General features: G+C 36.5%; 1 protein-coding gene and 1 long non-coding RNA gene across 2 annotated transcripts; both read right to left on the bottom strand.

Moving 5' to 3' along the window:
• Positions 1-7592: 7592 nt before the first annotated feature.
• On the bottom strand, positions 7593-17799 carry LOC135744253 (nuclear factor 7, brain-like). The gene is made up of 6 exons (XM_065262262.2): positions 16744-17799; positions 11146-11241; positions 10703-10936; positions 10410-10569; positions 10270-10308; positions 7593-9820 (listed from the first exon to the last, which is right to left on the bottom strand). Exons 1-6 carry the CDS (start codon positions 17092-17094, stop codon positions 9303-9305), a joined length of 1398 nt encoding a protein of 465 aa, XP_065118334.1. The 5' UTR covers positions 17095-17799; the 3' UTR covers positions 7593-9302.
• Positions 11736-14740, bottom strand: LOC135744254 (uncharacterized). Its single transcript, XR_010530691.1, has 5 exons — positions 14429-14740; positions 12860-12916; positions 12657-12720; positions 12309-12370; positions 11736-12149 (listed from the first exon to the last, which is right to left on the bottom strand). It is a non-coding gene; the product is annotated as an uncharacterized lncRNA (long non-coding RNA).
• Positions 17800-18203: the final 404 nt, after the last annotated feature.

The raw sequence follows: 18203 nt of genomic DNA, 5'->3' as shown, positions 1-18203 counted from the left end.
CAAAATTTACGAAAGGGTTATGAGCATTGTGTAAGGAAGTAAGGAATCGATTGGACAATATTTTGTCAGTCTTGTTTCAGAGCTTTACTGAGAAGCTCAATTTGAATTTGAGCAAGTGCATCGGACATCCTACAGATGGTGCATCTAATATGCAAGGCCGGTACAAAGGCTTTTCTACGCAGATGTCAAATCAAGTGCATGTTTGGTTTTATGAGCCTGTACTCAACCTAGTTCTGGCCGACACAACCCAAACAGTAATAGAAAGTGGTTCACTGTTTGCAGTTCTCAATGATATTGATGTGTTGTTCTGCGGGTCATACAAAAGGATGAATGTGTGGGAAAGTGAGAGCCAAGACAAGCACCAGAGGTGACTCTTACCAATTGGCAAGACAAGGTGGTTGGCCAAAGATAATACTCTTCAGAAAGTGTTTGGATTATTTGAAATCCAGATAATTGTCTCATACAAGAGGATATGACCATGAAAGCAAATGCTCGCGTTCAAGCACAAGGATTTGTTGAGGCTCTGCTTATATGAGATGTATGAGATGATACTGACAGCACAAACCTTCCTCAGAATATTTGAGCAGATATCACTGTCTGCCCACAGAATGGTTATGGCAACACATGAAAGCCTAAAAAGCATGTCAAGAGACTTTATCTCGGTCAATGCAGCCAAAGAGAAATTTGTTCTGTGGCCAAATGAAAAATTGCAGGAGCAAGACAAAGAGATAGAGCTGGAAGTTGAGTCTGCATTAACATCAAAAAGGAGGAGGAAGAAGACAACCAGGCCTGGAGAGATTCCTCATGATGAAACGGTCACAAAACCAGAAAAGGTTTATGAAGTTACAGTCCATAATCAGATCATGGACACAGCTGCTGAGACACAGCACATGAGGTTTCTGGGTTATGGAAGACTCTATGCTGACCTTGCATTTCTAGACCTCAGGAACTTCACTCAGTTAAAGACGTCCTCTCTTCCACCATCGAGAGCTTAGCAAATGTCTGTTGAGGTTTGACAGTGAAGCAACTGCTGAGAATTTACAATGTGAATTTAGAAATTTTGTTCTACAGTTGGAAGAATTGAAAATGTATCAGCCAGATGAGAACAAGATCAAAACATTGGAAGACAAGACCGAAGATGAGGGGGTTGAAATCAGATGCAAGGAGTGTTCCTCATGTAATGAATGTCTACTCTGTTGCTATCAGATTCTTGGGAGGTTCAATCTGATGTCAAATGGCTACCACCTCCTAGATCTGGCATACAAGTTCCTGCTCACCCTGTCAATCACTCAGGTTGCCTGTAAACTCACAGTTTCAACACTTAAGTTCATTAAAACCAGACTCAGAAGCAAGCTCTCACAGGAGCACTTGGAAGCTTTTATGTTGATGGCAACAGAGACGGACATCCTTTTCTCACTTGACTCTGATGTAATCATTGACAAAGTTCCAGAGAAAAGTAAACTGTTTATTAAGCTTCTTTTGTAGGCCCTGGCAGTGATGTTGCACCTCATGATATATAGTTACAGCAGAAATTGTGTACCCTAAGCATTAATATTTCTATTTGAATAATAAGCAGCACATAAATTAGAACCTTTAGATATTTACAATAAAGCCTGATAAAATCATTTGCATTTTCTTTGTTTATTATATTCAAAGTTCTTTTCTTAGTTTTGAAAGTAAATAAACTCAATTTATTCAGTAATTTTACATGCAGATGTGTGCTTGTGTGTGCGTGCATAGTGGGCCAGTCTGGATGAAGTCCAGGGCTGATTTTTGTCCCAGTCCAGCCCTGAATTATAACACTTAAACATAGAAAAAGTCAGATTTTCTCCTTTTATTGGTTTTATTTTATACTGGTTTTATTTTACTGGGACATTTTATTTAAGTAATGTGCAATTTAAACATTGAATAACTTTGGATAAGGTCTTTAAACATATTGTTAGAAATGTTTAGTATAAATCCACTGTTGTATTCAGCATTGTACACTGCAAAAAATGATGTGTTAAATTTTAACACATTGTGTGTTTCATGCCATTTAAGGCGTTATTTCATGTTAAAATAAATGAAAGGGACAACACAAGTTGTGTTAAAAACAGTGACGGGAGTAATGGTTACAAAGTAATTCCGTTACTGTAATTCCACTACTTTTAGCGGTAATAAACCTGTAACAAACAATTTTTAAGTGAAATTTAAATGAGTTGGTTACTCGATTTACACTATTTTGTGATAAATGAACACTTGCAGACAAGACATTTCTGATCTAATGTTGCAGGACCGTGGTGGGCGGCACAATGAATAATAACACAGAAGGTGTGTTAGTATAGGGACGACACATTTAATGTGTTGTCCCTATACTAACACACCTTGTGTGTTATTTTTCATTTTGCCGCTCACCACAGTCCTACGATGTTAAATCAGAAATGTCTTGTCTGCAAGTGTTCATTTATCACAAAATAGAGTAAATCGAGTAACCAACTCATTTAAATTTCACTAATTGTAACTGCTTTACTTGATAAAAAAAATAGTTCGTTACAGGTTTATTACCGCTAAAAGTAGTGGAATTACAGTAACAGAATTACTTTGTAAACATTACTCCCATCACTGTTTTTAACACAACTTGTGTTGTCCAGGGGCGATTCCAGTATTTTATAAATGGGGGGGCACAGGGGGGACCATGAACCAGTCAGGGGGGGCCAATCAGAAAATTCAAATGAAAATAAATACTGGTTTAGAAAATATTAAACATGGTTCCCAAAATCTTGTGAAATGCCACGTGCTCTAATATAGAAGGTATTAATTTTTTGTATTTTGCATGGATTAGACAACACAGTTCTGTTCCAGAATAGTTCACTTTAAATAAATTGCCATAATTTACTCATCTTAAAGTTATTTCAAACCTGTATGAGTTTTTCTTCTGCTGAACACAAAATAAAATATTTTGAAGAATCTTAGTAGCCAGAAAGTTGATGAACCCCATTGACTGCCATGTTATTTTGTTCCTACATATGAACTCAATGGGATCCATCAACTTATTTTGGTTACCGACATTCTTAACTCTTTTCTTTTTTGTGTTCAGCATAAGAAAGAAACTCATACAGGTTTGAAACAAGTTTAGGTATATGACAGACCATTTAACCATTTAAATTAAGTGAACTCTGTGTATCTAAATTACACAGAGTTGCGTGTAGCTGGTATTAGTTAACATTCTGACATATCAGGACCGTTTGGGAAAATATTACTTAAAAATCTGTTTTTCTACTCCGTCTGATCTGACTTTCATTGTTTATTATATTGTATTTTAACACAACTGAATGTAATTTTTATCTGTTCTGTTTTCAGACATAAAGAAAGAGTTTAAAATAGTGACTAAACATGACCCAATAACACCTCGTGTTTAATCCAACCAGCTGTTACTTTATACTGCCAGTGGCGGAGCCAGAGGGGTGTCCAGGGTGGCACTGGACACCCTTGACATGTCACTGGCCACCCCGTGTGCCACCCCATGTTTAACGCGCTACTTTTACTTAATCGCTATGTTTATTTTCGACGTGCGGCAGTGCAGCACATTGTTAAAAACAAACATTATGAATATTCACCCTCCCTGCGGTCGCGGCACAAACTCTTTATTTTTCAATCACTGCGCAAAGAGACTTGGATTACTCTGCTGATTTTGGACATACAGATATGATTTATACATCATTTAAAACGTTAAAGTGTCATTTTTTGTGTGTCTATACAAACTGAATGTTGTGCTTTTCACAAAATTAAGAAAATATACATGATGCGCGTTCTGTTATCTCTCCATCAGTTACGTCTTTTTAAAAACGCGTACCATCATACCATCAGAAGATAAATGTCATGTCTACATAATGCTTGGAATCTCTTTAAAATGATGTAAGTGAAGTCGTATACATTTTGCTAATACTACATGATTTCACTGTATATGCCGGAAGTGTGGTAATTTTCTTGTGGACTGAATAAAGTCTAAGTTTGCCAATTCTTTTTACAACAAAACCCAGCACGATGTTTTCATTCTTGACGTGATCTTTATAGGCTACTGTATGATTGTTAATTCGACCGGATTGCCACATTGAACTTGAAAGCGCGACGCGCATATCCGATAACGCACGTGCACAGCCAGAGCTTAAACGACTTAACGGCGTCTTTTTGGCTTAAACGTACAAATGCTCATGTCAAAATAGCTGTCTTGGTGATTTTCATAGTAAACATTTGGTTACTGTACGTCTTAAACGAATAAACATTTTATTGCATTCGGTCTTAGCCTAACCTGTTGAAGTCTCTCTGTCATTAAAGTTAATTAAATATTAAAAGAAAACTTTTGCATCTTCTGTATCTTCGTAAATAAAGATTAATCCAAACATCCTTTGTGTTGAGCTCTGCTATTTGAAGTAAGTTTAAGGTTTATCATGGAGTTTAGATTTCCTGATCTTTTGTTTCATTAAAAGGATAGTTCACAAAATGAAAATTCTGTCATCATTTTTACATCCTTATGTTGTTCTAAACCTGTACGAATTTCTTTTTTCTGATGAACACAAAAGAAGATATTTTGATAAATGATGGTATGCACACAGCTGTAACCATTGACTTCCATAGTAGGAATAAAAACAACATGATGGAATTCAATGGATATGCCATTAATTGTGTGCTTACCATCATTTATCAAAATATCTTCTTTTGTGTTTATTAAAATAAAATACAGGTTTAGAACAACATAAGGGTGAGTAAATGATGACAGAATTTTCATTTTTGGGTGAATCCCTTTAACAGACAGTAAATCAAATGTAAGAAATACAGTAGAAAGATTTAAAACTCACCCTTATTATGTTTACATCTAATGCGATCCACAGATTCATTTATGCTTTCTTGATACATGGTTACACGTCATTTTCTTTTATAGACTATGGACCCCCTAAAGTAGCTTTGGCCACCCCCTGGCCACCCCATTAAAATAATTCTAGTTCCGCCACTGTATACTGCTAAAATACTGATTTAAATGCGACATTGTCTGATAAAAATCACACATTTACATTGGAGAGCTGATACGAGGTGATTTCGGATTACCTGTGTGTCTCATGCAGGGTTGCTCTTCTCATCTGATTGTGTTTATGAGCGCTTTTAATTTTAAATGCGAGTGATAGTTTTATTGTAGATCGCGTACAGCGCAGACAATTCAGCGCAAATTCAAAAATATCAGAGAATACTGTTAGGCGTGCGTGCATACAGCACCATAGGGAGGGAGAGAGCTCGTGCACAAAGAACTGGTGTGTGTGTGGGGAAACACTACTAACCTTTCGTTAAGTCATGATACTCGATCAACCGTCTTCTCTGTCAGTAACATCTGTTGACTGTTAACGTTCATGCGAAATGACAAGGACACGGAGGAACCCAGGTGGAAAACACAGCCAACTTTTAATTCCTTCACTTAGTGTCATGTAAGATAGGCTTTTCACACCTGAAATTGTTAACCCTGGGTTATTCTAAAACCAGGGTTAACGGAATCCTGGGTTATTTTTTTCATGTTTCACACTGTTCAAACCTAACCAGGGGTTAAGAGATAACCCTGGGTATTCATAATTTGACGTTTCACACTGTGCATTCCTAAACCCTGGGTCAGGAGTCTCCAACCCAGCTCCAACACACCTGTCTGTAATTATCAAGCAACCCTGAACACCTTGATTAGCTACTTCAGCTGTGTTTAATTAGGGTCATAACATTCTAACCCTGCTTCGTTTCACACTGCATGCGTTTGGCACCGCAATGCGGGGTTAACACCACAAATGCGGTGCTAACCCTGCTCCGGAGCAGGGTTTCATAACCCTGGGTAAAAAGCGGTGCTAACACCGCTTTCAAATTACAGGTGTGAAATGCTCCTTAACCCAGGGTTAAAAGCGGGGTTTAGAATGAAGATAACCCAGGGTTAAGCGCAGTGTGAAAACCCCTAGAGAGGCACTGTCGAGGTTCCGCACGCAGCAGTGAGAAAACGTGCGCGCGCAAGAGAGGCGCTTCTGAGCGCTTGCAACGGCGAATGAAGCCGTTTTAAATAGTAAAATAAAATGTAAATGGTAATCATGAAAAATCTATTTGATTTGTGTTAATTTGTGCCAGTGTTGAGCAGAGTTGGGTATAACGCGTTACTGTGTAACGCATTACTGTACTCTAATTACTTTTCCTGATAACGCAGTAACGTAACGCTTTACATTTTAAATGTATGTAATTTGATTACAGTTACCAATGACAACAAAATTACGTTACTAGCGTTACAAATTAAGTGTTGAAAAATTAATTAAAATGTATTTTAAAATGACGTTTTGCCATTGCACGGCAACGTCTGTTAACGAGCATGCGCGCAGCCTCAGTTAACGAGCATATGCTTTACTCACTCGTCGGAGACGCAAGCAAATGGATTCTATGTTTGCGGTGGTTGATCCTTCAAGTGGAATACAGACAATACATGTCCTAAACCTTGGCATTTCAGAGTGGGCTTTGCGCGATGACATCTGGTCTGCCAAAAGTGATCATACAGGTGTGTTTTTAAATCACTAATAATGTACAATAAGGTTTTATTTAATTGTTATATCTAATGAACTAACATGAATATTAACATTCTTTAACTTGACCAAAAAGCCCTCGCGAATGGGACGACGTGTTAAAACTCTAGTTTCTGTCTCCGCGACCGCGAATGAATGTGGATAGATAGATAGATAGATAGATAGATAGATAGATAGATAGATAGATAGATAGATAGATAGATAGATAGATAGATAGATGATAGATAGATGTTAATGAATTTAGAATGTTTAATGAGAAATGTTAAACATCTGTAACTTATTATAAAAGCTACAAATATTTCTGGATTACTATATGACCAGTAATTTTAGGAGGGGGAAAAATCACACAAGAAACATTTTCACATTAACACTGCGTTTGGGTTTATCTGTCCTTGTTTCTGACAGTTTCACTTTGTAGTTTTTTACATTTGATGTTGTCAAAGTAACTTAAAAGTAAAGTAATTAGTAATTAGATTACTTTTTGCATGTAGTAATCAGTAATGTAATCAAATTACAATTTTAAAGTAGTAATTAGTAATTTGTAGTGGATTACTTTTTTTGAGTAACTTACCCAACACTTGTGTTGAGTCTGTGGCGTGGCGCCCGCTCCTTCTACGTGTTCGCACGAGTCTCAAATCAAACAGTGATTGGCAACTGGTCCAATGGTGCGGTGGGTGTCGTGGTGTCTCTTTTCTCCTGTTTTAAAAACGCGCAACTACTATGCTGCTTCTTCTTAGCGTTCGCGCGAGTCTCAAATCAAACAGTAATTGACAGCTCTCTGGTCCAGTGGTGCGGTGGGTATTTTCAGGTTGACAGTAAATCTAGCTGGCCCAATGAGATTGGAGGGGGGCACCAGGGGGGGCCCAATCATATTCCGGGGGGGTGGTGCCACCCCATGCCCCCCCTCTAGACACGCCCCTGGTGTTGTCCCTTTCATTTATTTTAACATCAAAAAATAACGCCTTAAATAGCATGACACGCACAATGTGTTAAAAATTTACACATCATTTTTTGCAGTGTATACTTTGGATTAAACTTATGTCAAACTAAATGTCAAAATTAAATGTTTGTCTTAAAAATAAGTGATTTGAGATTAATTTCTAATTCAGACCCATACATTTTAGTGGCTTGTACAACATTTTATTTATAGTGGTTTCTACACATAAAAGAATGCACGGCTGTAGATGAATAATATTAACTGTGAATAATTACTGAACAGCTACTTCTGTTTGACAGGACAAAATACAATTATTAAAATATAACATTACAATCAATTATTTGAAATTGCTGATTAGAAAATGAAATACTTATTATTTCTTTGTTGTTGATTCATCATGTTCAGACTTCATTAAGAAATTATTTGTAGACTCTCTGTATCATCTATATTGTTTTATACAACAGTTCTTTCTGGTTCTCGAATCTGATTGGCTAAGAGCTATGCGATATTGTGCTGATAACGGCACTGTAACCGCTTCACCTTCCGTATTATTCCGCCACCTAGTGAATGGAGGTCCTAAGCAGGCTCATCTCTGAATGGAAAAACACAGACGCGCTGTTTTGAATCACTCTCCGTGTGTCTCATTAGTTCACTAGCTCATAAATCAGTCTGTGAATCGCCAATCGGTTATTATTCCGTCAAAGATCAGCGCTCTTGGATGTTACGTTAAAGTTAATGGGAGAAATGTATTGTCACATCGTGTGGACGATTAACACTTGGAAAGAGGAATATAAACACTCGTTTTTTTCTGGAGCTATATCTTTTATCAGAACGCGAAAACACAGTGGAACTGCAGGTTAGCACCGCAGCTTTTAAATGTGGACATTGATCATTTACTTTATCGTGACGTGACTATTAAAACATGTTATGAGATATCGCCACTGGTATATTTATAAGCAGCATGCAAAAACATCTCTCTGACACCGTTTTGTATAGTACTGACAACAAAGTTTAATAATAATAATCGAGTGATCGTATCGCGTTAAGAATAAATAAGAAAGCAATAGTAACGTTATACAATTATAGTTTTATTAACTTTTACCTTGCGCCAAAACAATAACAACACAAAAGACACTAAATATGAATAAAAAACAAGTAGGCTAATAGTTTGATCATGACACCAAATACTGCTGATTTGATCTCATTTTGACGATCATAAACAAACAAGGCCAACATGAGAGCCAGGGAATCCATGTCAGAGATGTAGCCCAGAGAGGGCGGTGGTCAGCTGGGCGAGTGAACACTGACGTCCGCTCATGCTTTGGTTCTCATTCGTACCGAATCTCACTAAGCAAACGTTCAAACAGGCGCTATCTTTACTAATCGACTTCAGATTTAAATATAATACATATACATTCTCGACTGAACTAATCTTAAAACTACACTTTGTGACCAAGAAACGGTAATATAAAGTAACGGCTTTTCCGTCCATTGAGTTATTATGAGCTTCAAAGCAGCCGAAAGTTTTACCTGTCATTCTGGCCGCCCTCAAATCCGTGGCGGAAGAAGTAGTTCCCAAAGAAAGAGGCTTTTAAAATAACTCCGTTGTTGTATTCTAGTTTTCGTTTTTCAAACGTGTGCCGTCGAACTGTTGTATAAAAGCAATATCGCTCTCGGAGTCGTGTGATATAGCTCTATATCATCACGGCTGTGATTGCCTACGGCCTCGTGCCTCTGGCCTAATCACAGCCGTGATGATATAGAGCTATATCACATTCTTACTCGAGCGATATTACTTAAATATCACACAGTTTTACTGATCCACGAACATTAAACCCAGGATAGAGAGGTTTAGTGAATGTGGTGTTGACTCTGTGGATGAGGGTCATTGTGTCAGAGACGCTGTAGAAGGACAGAGATCCTGAACTGTGATCCACATAAACTCCTATTCTAGAAGATCTGGACACTACAGGGAGTTCAGTCTCGATGTTATTGTGCAGGAATAAACAACTGAAGTCAGAGCAGCGCAATCTCCAGGACTGATCATTACGTCCAAACCAACACTCATCACCCCGTCCCTTCCTGCTGATGCTCTTATATGACACTGATATAAACACCACACCACTCCACTCAACCTCCCAGTAACAGCGTCCACTCACACTCTCACTACACAACACCTGACGACAAACATCAAATCTGTCTGGATGATCAGGATAAGGCTGGACTGTGTCAGTTTTAGTAATCACTCTGTTCCCCTCAGACAGACAGAGACGTTTATGTGCTGTTTTTGGATCTGCAGTGAAGTGATGATAATCTGATGGAGACAAATCAAAAACATTATTTGAATGTAAAATTGTACATTTATATAATTAAAATAAAACTTCAAGTCTGAGGACTGTCAATGTTAACAGAGATCATTTACACTATAGACAAATTCTAATCTGATTGTTTTACTTTTATATTCATCATCCTGTTTTGTTATAATTTCATTTAAGTGTAGATAATTTTTGTGTATAGAAAAACTTATTTTAAATTATAAGATTTGAATATAAAATAAGAAACTTGATTTATAAACTGCTATTTGATCTCACAGTTATGTTTCATTGTGGGTGAGCACAGTTATTTTTTTTCTGTTTATTCTGCACATTCAGTTTGATTCATGAGTATCATTATAGAGGAGTTTAAAATGACTGAAATGAAGATTTTCACTGTTCATGTCTTTATCAGCATCAGTCTGTTTATTTAATGTTTATTTTGACTCACATTTTAGGAACTGCTCCCTGGTCTCAGGTTCACGAAAAACTATGTTGAAAAAATATATTTATTCAGAATCAGTGAGTGATTTTCTCTCTATTTCTACAAAATATAATATTATTTTTACATGATATAAGAGAGTGCTTTACCTTTATCACAAATCTTCTCTATCTCTTCTCTACAGAAATCCTCCAGTTTCTCTCTCAGATGAGACAAAGATTTTCCTACATCATCAAAAGAGATGAGAGAGCTGACAGTGATGCTGAGTGAGTCTGAAGATCCAGGAGGAACAGAGAGAGACTGAAAACTCTACACAAACACAAAGACAAACAACACAAACATAAACTGATGACACTGAAACATTTCATAGAAAATATCATCTCAGTAAAACATGCTCTTCACTTCCTAAAGATCACTGTTGTGTTTTTCAGATCTCTGTTACCTGGAGGAAATGGATGTGATCATCTGTGTTTGAAAGCTGCTCCAGCTCAGCGTCTCTCCTCCTCAGATCATCAATCTCCTGCTCCAGTCGCTTCAAGAGTCCTTTAGCTTCACTCACTGCAGTCTTTTCCTGATCTCTGATCAGCTGTGTCACCTCAGATCGTCTTCTCTCAATGGTTTGGATCAGTTGAGTAAAGATCCTCTCAGTGTCGTCCACTGCTGTCTGTGCAGAGCGCTGTTAGGACACACAGAGAGAGGAGCATTAGAATCAGCAGCATTCACTCAGCTCTTACTGGTACATCACACAGTCTGTTACCCACAGTGGACTTCAGTGAAAGTCATCCAGCACTGAACTCCTCACTGACTGATTGGATGAGAGTCCTAACTGAGTCTGAAACAGATCTGAAACAGCAGACAGCAGTTGTTCTTCTGATCAAAACTCACCTTATGAGTCTTCACAGCATCTCTCAGCTCCTGAAGCTTCTTCTGGCTCTCCTGGATTCTCTGCTGGTATTTTCTCTGCGTCTCCTTCAGTTCTTTCTGTTGGATGTTGAAATAATGATTAAACAGATAAAATGTACACTGTTAACGATTTCCCTGTATTTTTACAGTACGGTACTGGCAGCACGGTTGCCAGTAAGTTACTGTATTTTGGTTTTACAGTACTGTACTGTAATGCCATTTTACAGTACACAAACTAGTACTGTATAGTTACAAAGCAGTACTGTACTGTAATTTTACAATATTTTATTACAGTAGTCTATTTTTACAGTAATTTACTGTAATGTCTATTTTGACCCATAAATACTATTTATTACTTATTACAGTTAATACAATAATATTATATATAATAGCTAGATATTTAGGTTTAAATCTATAGTTATTAATATGGTAAAAATGCTACATTAAAACATAACGAATTAAAAGGCAATCCAAGCAATGTATGTATCAAAATTTTATTTTAAAAAAACATTTAATTGAAACAAAACATATTTAAAACAAGATTTTAAACAATAATAAGCATATAAACAAGTTAAATAAAATAAAATCAACAAGTATAAACAAGTTTGGAGACCCCTGCTGTAACATATTTAACTCTGGCAAATAGAACACTGGTCCATAGTTTGAAGTTTTCAGTTTAAAGTCCATCATCGACTAAAAGGTAACATTTCACTGTGGTAAAAAGAACACTGGCCCATAGTTTTAAATATTCTACTTGAATTTCATTGAACACTAAAAATAAATTAAAAATTAAACTGTGGCAGACAGACCACAGTGGCCTTTACTTTGAAGTCGTCCATTCGAACTCAATCAGCGACTGCATGAAGCTGTTCACATGGGGGTTAATGGCCACAGCTTTTCTCTGCACCAAGTTCCTTGTCTTTTTGCTTGCTCCTTGTCTGGATGTGCACTTTTTCCCATCTTTGGAATTAATTCTATCCAGAAACCTGTTAGAAATATCATAAACATTAAGTCAACAAATATAAGATAGAAAAAGATTCTTAAAAAATTTAACTCAGCCTTGAATTTACTCCTATTCTGAAACCTTTTGCTCTTATTCTACTGTTCCACACCTAATTACATTAAAATACAGAAGATTCACTTACCTCGGAACAAACTCTTTTCTCAATGGACAGCATCCACCTGGATCCTGTCATGATTGAATGTCCTGAACAGAAAGTACAATTGTTACTGATTTGGACACAACTTTTTATTCTGAAAACAAAATCTTTTGTCAATAAAGTCCAGGGACACCTCTGCTAAATAAATACAATTATTAAATTACATTTCTTATAACCAAAGTCTGAATATTTCTGTTTGTATATTTCTACATGGCAAACTAAGACAATTGTGTACATGTTGTGTATGGTCGTGTTACAGTGTTGTGTGTGAATGAGTGAATGAGTGTATACATGGGTATTTAAAGAAACTGTAGTGGTAAAGTGCAAACTTACCGAACATAATGTGCTTGGTGTGTGTCTGGTATCACCCGTTGTGCCTCCACATCTGCCTTAACTCCTGAAAAGTGCAATGACACTCAGGTAAACTACAAATAAAAAGTCAGCCACATTCCTGTGTAATTTTGCATGTGACGTGAAAGCATTTAATATTGCAGTCGAAAAAATACATGACTTGTAACTGTACATCATGTACTTGCCTGGTGCCTTTAAAGATGATCCATCTTACCCAATCCGACTTACAAGCAATGGTAAGACTGTAAAAAATACAAATGTTACAAAATCTGTTAGCCATAGAAATAAGTAGACATTGTGAAGGAAATGGTAAAAAAAATTTAGTAACACTTTACTACAATAGCTTATTCCTTAACATTTGGTAATGCCTTAGCTAATATGAACTTACAATGAACAATATATTTTACAACATTAATAATATTTGATAATGTTCATTGTGCAGAGACAAAGTGATTGATTTAAAAATGTATTAAGTGTTTAAATCTAATATCATGCTATGCTAACAAATAAAACCTTTCTGTAAGTGTTTAGTCAGTTGTAAAACAAATATATATATATATTAGTTGTTATATTATATATTACATATAAATATCTAAATAAGTCTTTTTTATTATTATTCTATAACATCTTGTTTACAGAAAATCTCTGAAAATGTCTCGTTTAGTGCAGAAAATAGCGATTTATAGTGACAAGGTAAAAAGACTACCCCTAATGTTTAACCCGGACCGGCTGCGGTGTAACACGCTATTTCACGCAAAGTTTTTTAACTAAGTTAACGTTAGTAGCTAGCTGGCTGCTCACTTTAAAGATAAACATGATCGCCTAAATCTGAGCAATCCTGGTGATGCCAGTTTCCTACACGATGTTATTATGGACTATTTTACATCCAGAGATGAAGGATCAGATGACAGAGACGAGAAGACAAAGGTACGTAAATGCGGAGCCCATTCTCTTTTCGTGCATTGATTTGATGCGTTTTGGAAACTTATATATACTGCATGTAATGCATCTGAAGTGGTGGAAACAATATGCCATAAAAATGTATTGGACAACTTACTGGGCGTGTAAAACGCTTAAGAGAAGATATTCTCTGCTTTTGCTGATATACCGTAACGTTAATATAATAACAACAACAATAAGCGCGGCAATCCCTTTCGTTCATCTGATATTAAGATGAGCCCAGGTCTGAATGATATTTGGTCGAAGTTAAAGCTGCGATGAGTTCGATGCATGTATCCAGTTAAATATGAGGTTTCTTGTTTTCACTTCTGTGGAGGAGTTCGGTACTACAGTATGCTGTGTACGGTGTGACAAGTCCTGACTGTTTACAACCACGAGTCAGCCTTGCCAAACAGTCGAACTTAATACTTTTCTCTGACGCTAACTGAACGGATGAAACGCCGAGATAAACGACCATTATGCTGGGACCGCAAGATCGCGCTGGCGGGTGGTCTTTGTCCATTTCGTTAAAAATAGTTTCATTGTCACCACACTTTCAACACAATATAAACTCACCAAAACCCTCATAATTTAGTTAAAACAATCCTATATTCATTAATAAAGGTGTAAAGCGAGTAAAAGCAGCGGTAGACATCTGTGTGTAACGTTAGCTTACTTTCTGAGGGAGATTGAAACTTTGTTGGCGACCGTTTTTCTCTCTCATTGCACGTTTAAAACAATATTGTGACAAACTATTGACAACATTCTTAAACTAAAAATTAAGTTTTCATGAAACAGAAATATTTCAAACTTACCGAACTGCCAGAAATCAATCGTCCTCCTTCAGCTGCAGCCAGGAGTTGTGCTCTCTCTCCCTCTGTGTGATTTGACTCTGGCGCACTTTCTCTGATTATTGCAAGTACACCTGGCACATTACAGCAATGGCTACAGCAAGGTTACATCAAGACCAAAAGATACTGTAAAATTTTCCCGCTCAAACAAATTTACCCAGAATGCATTATGAACTGCAGTACTGTACTGTAATGTACACATACAGTATAGTACTGTGGATTTTTACAGTAATGTACTGCTAAATCTACAGCGACATCTAACAGTGTACGTTAGAGTGATTTCTTTACCTGATTAACTCAGATCTGTTCACATTAACACATCACTCAGTGCTTTCATCTCTTACAGTACCTGTTTCTTAGTCCTCTCTTCTTTAGCTGGTATAGTGTTGTGATTTTTGTGCTTCCATACACAGATAACATATACACAGAGGTGTAAAAAGTACTCAAAAATTTTACTCAAGTGAAAATACAAGTACTGAGTGTAAATTTTACTCAATTAAAAGTAAAAGTATCTGGCCAGAATTATACTTGAGTAAAAGTAAAAAAGTACCACATTAAAATTGTACTTGAGTATTAAAAAAGTAAAAGTAACCGGAAGAAGGAAAACGAGAGATTCATGTTTAAGCTTTCTCTAAAAACATGAAGTGAATGAACCACATACAAGGTTTTATCCTTTACAACTGTTTGTATTTAATTGTATTTCATTATCAAACTATAAGACTACTACATAATTTCCAACATGATCTCACAAAGTTCAGTGGTATAGTCACAGAATTTTTTGCTCATTTATCCGTGTCATTGTCACAGATCTCCACATTTTTTCGTGTCTGTACCACTGACTTTCTTTTTCGTGTCAGTTTCACGTATAGATTACTCAATTGTTTTTCCTATTTTTAAACCATTTTCGTGTGGGTTTGGGTTAGATTTGGGCTAGGATGTCACTTTAACTATTGGTTTATAATATTTTTTCCATACTATTAAACAATTGTCGCCTGACGTTAGGTTTAGGAGTTGGGTTTGGATGTCATTTAATGTTACAGAAAGTCGTTCTAACCCTCGCAAAAATTGTAAGAAAATAGGAAAAACAATAGAGTAACAATGACATGAAACTGACACGGAAAAGAAAGTCTGTGGTACAGACACAGAAAAATGCGGAGATCCGTGACAATGAATTTTAATATGCAACATGCTACTCAAAATTGTAAAACCTCGAATTTAAATAAAATTTCAAGCTCTATCCAGCTTCTCACAGGCAGCCGATCAGGAAGAGGTGTATTAGACCTTGTTCACACTGTCAGTCCAAATCCGATTTTGGTGCATATCCGACAGGAATCCAATCACATTTACAACGGTGAATGGCTAAAAACTAAATGAAATCTGTTTTTTTCTAATCCGTTTCAGGCTACATTCAGAGGTGGTTTGAAATCCTTTTCAAATTGCATTTCCGGAAATCGATTTCAGTCTTACTGTCCTGATCGCATTGGTATAGCTTTTCGGTTACGTCATGCTGTTATGTCACATAAAACACGTCAGACGTCGAGGCAGATTGTCATGCCAGCACGACGTCATTGCCATAGAAACAGTGCAGATAATCCGGAAAACGGCTTCAGGACGCACAGATCGGATCTGAACAGTTGTGATACACAATGTGGACAGTGAGTCTGTCAAATTAAGATATGCACCAAAATTTGGACTGACAGTGTGAACAAGGTATTAGTCTTGATAGAGATGCTGCAAACAGCAGGAAACGTGTCACACTTCATGTGTTGTTGGTTTCAAAGAAGCAAAAAATCTTCATCATTAGATGAACTGTTGGCCAATTCCTCAGTGTGGTCCAAAGGCTCCAGAATAAATAACATTTAAATTAAACTGGCCATCAGCGCAATTCAATTGGTTTGATAGAGCAAGCGAAAATAGATCTCTAAAATAGAAGTACTTTTTGACTGTAAATAAAATTGTAAGGAGTAAAAAGTACTTTTTTTCTTTAAAAAATGTAATTAAGTAAAAGTAAAAGTACTGATTTTTAATTGTACTCAAGTAAAGTAAAAATCCCCAAAAATAATACTTAAGTACAGTAATCAAGTAAAATTACTCAAGTACTTTACACCTCTGCATATACAGAGCTGATCAGTTTTACAGTAAATCTCTTAAAGTTTCTCATGTTGAGGGCAGATCATCTGCTGAAGTCGTCCAGTGGCGTCTATCAGGTTGTGTCTTTTCCCTTTGAATAAATTCTCACGTTGTTCAAGATGATTTTGACAGTAAGAGTTCAGACTCACCAGACAGGACTTGACAGCTTTGTGTTTTCTCTCAGTACAGACGTCAAACTTCACATCTTCAACTTCAGCATAACTGAGAGAAGGTCGATCAGTCTGGAGTTTTGTCTTCTTCAGTATCTCCACCACTTCAGCCAGCATGGTGTTTTTATTTAAAACAGGTCTTGTAGTGAAGGTCTGTCTGCACTGAGGGCAGCTGTAGTTTCTCTTCTGATCATCTTGATCCCAGTAGCCTGTAATACAGCTCATACAGTAACTGTGTCCACAGGGAATGGTCACTGGATCCTTCAGTAGATCCAGACAGATTGAACAGATGAACTGATCCTGAATCACTGAAATACTGGCTTCTGCCATTTCACCGTATTTACTTACAAACAATAAAACTAAACACACAACAGCCCGAAATCACTTTCAGTTTCCCTGAACTCAAAGTATTTCCTGGTTGTGTTTATGCAACGTGTGCAAACAGGTATGTCAGTCATATAATAAACAAGTCCACTAGATGTCAGTCTCATACAGAAAGTCACAGTCTCGATTAGCCAAACCTTTGTGAAAATGCTCTGCCATTAAGGCATAAATGAGTTAAATTTAGTTGTGAAATAAGAGAATAACAGATCAAATCCCTCTGATTCAACATCTAAGCCAGTGTGAGTGTTTGTCCTCTAGTGGTGAGATATTTACACATACAATTCACATTTGGAATAAAAAAGTAAATAGAAGTTTAAACTACAGATCATTGATTATACACATTTTTAATGAATGCATTAAAACAAACATCTAAGCAGCGTTTAGTTTTAATGTGTCTCAGGAGTCTACTGGTGTGCACGACACAAAACAATGGCACATAAATATTTTAAGATCAGTAAGTGTAAGTTCTTTTTAGTTAAGACAGCACAAATATGCATTTTAGTCTGGAGTTTGCTGAAGTTTTGTCTGTGAATCCGCATCAAAGTGTCATAATTGGGAGATGTGTAGATTATTAAAAGAGGGCAACATAACACAATTGATCAACATTTAGCCAGAAGAGCCTTCATCACCCAACCTTCATTGTATACCACAGTATTTACATGAAACTGCAAGGTAGCTCCTTTAAAAAAATCACGGTATTACAAGGGAACATGTCTTAAAAACATGGTAACAATGGTAAAGTGTTTTGTGTTATTTATAGCATCATTTTATTATATTTTATAATAGAAATTAGAATTCAAAAGTAAAATAATTTCTAAAAGCTTACTTTAATTTTTATTATCCGGGAGATTCTCGGTGAGACGCTGTCTGGTTGGGCCGGTGCGTTAATGTTCAATATTGTAAAATTCTCTGAATATCATAATCATTTCATTTAGTAAATCGGAAAACTGTCTTGAATAAATATGTCAGAAAATATGACTGAAAACATGTCATTAATATGAGTAAGAAACGCCAATACCCGTGATTTTAATATTTATGAATAGGAATAACTTACG

This window comes from Paramisgurnus dabryanus, chromosome 6 (assembly GCF_030506205.2).
Source record: "Paramisgurnus dabryanus chromosome 6, PD_genome_1.1, whole genome shotgun sequence".
NCBI classification, from domain to species: domain Eukaryota; kingdom Metazoa; phylum Chordata; class Actinopteri; order Cypriniformes; family Cobitidae; genus Paramisgurnus; species Paramisgurnus dabryanus.
This window is presented reverse-complemented; position numbering and strand designations above follow the sequence as displayed.

Coding starts and splice junctions, on each gene's coding strand:
- LOC135744253 (XM_065262262.2), bottom strand. CDS start 17,094: ATGGCAGAAGCCAGTATTTCAGTGATTCAGGATCAGTTCATCTGTTCA. Junction 10,309..10,409: donor AGAGAAGATTTGTGATAAAG/GTAAAGCACTCT, acceptor TTTTCAACATAG/TTTTTCGTGAACCTGAGACC. Junction 9,821..10,269: donor CAGGGAGCAGTTCCTAAAAT/GTGAGTCAAAAT, acceptor TGTCTCCATCAG/ATTATCATCACTTCACTGCA.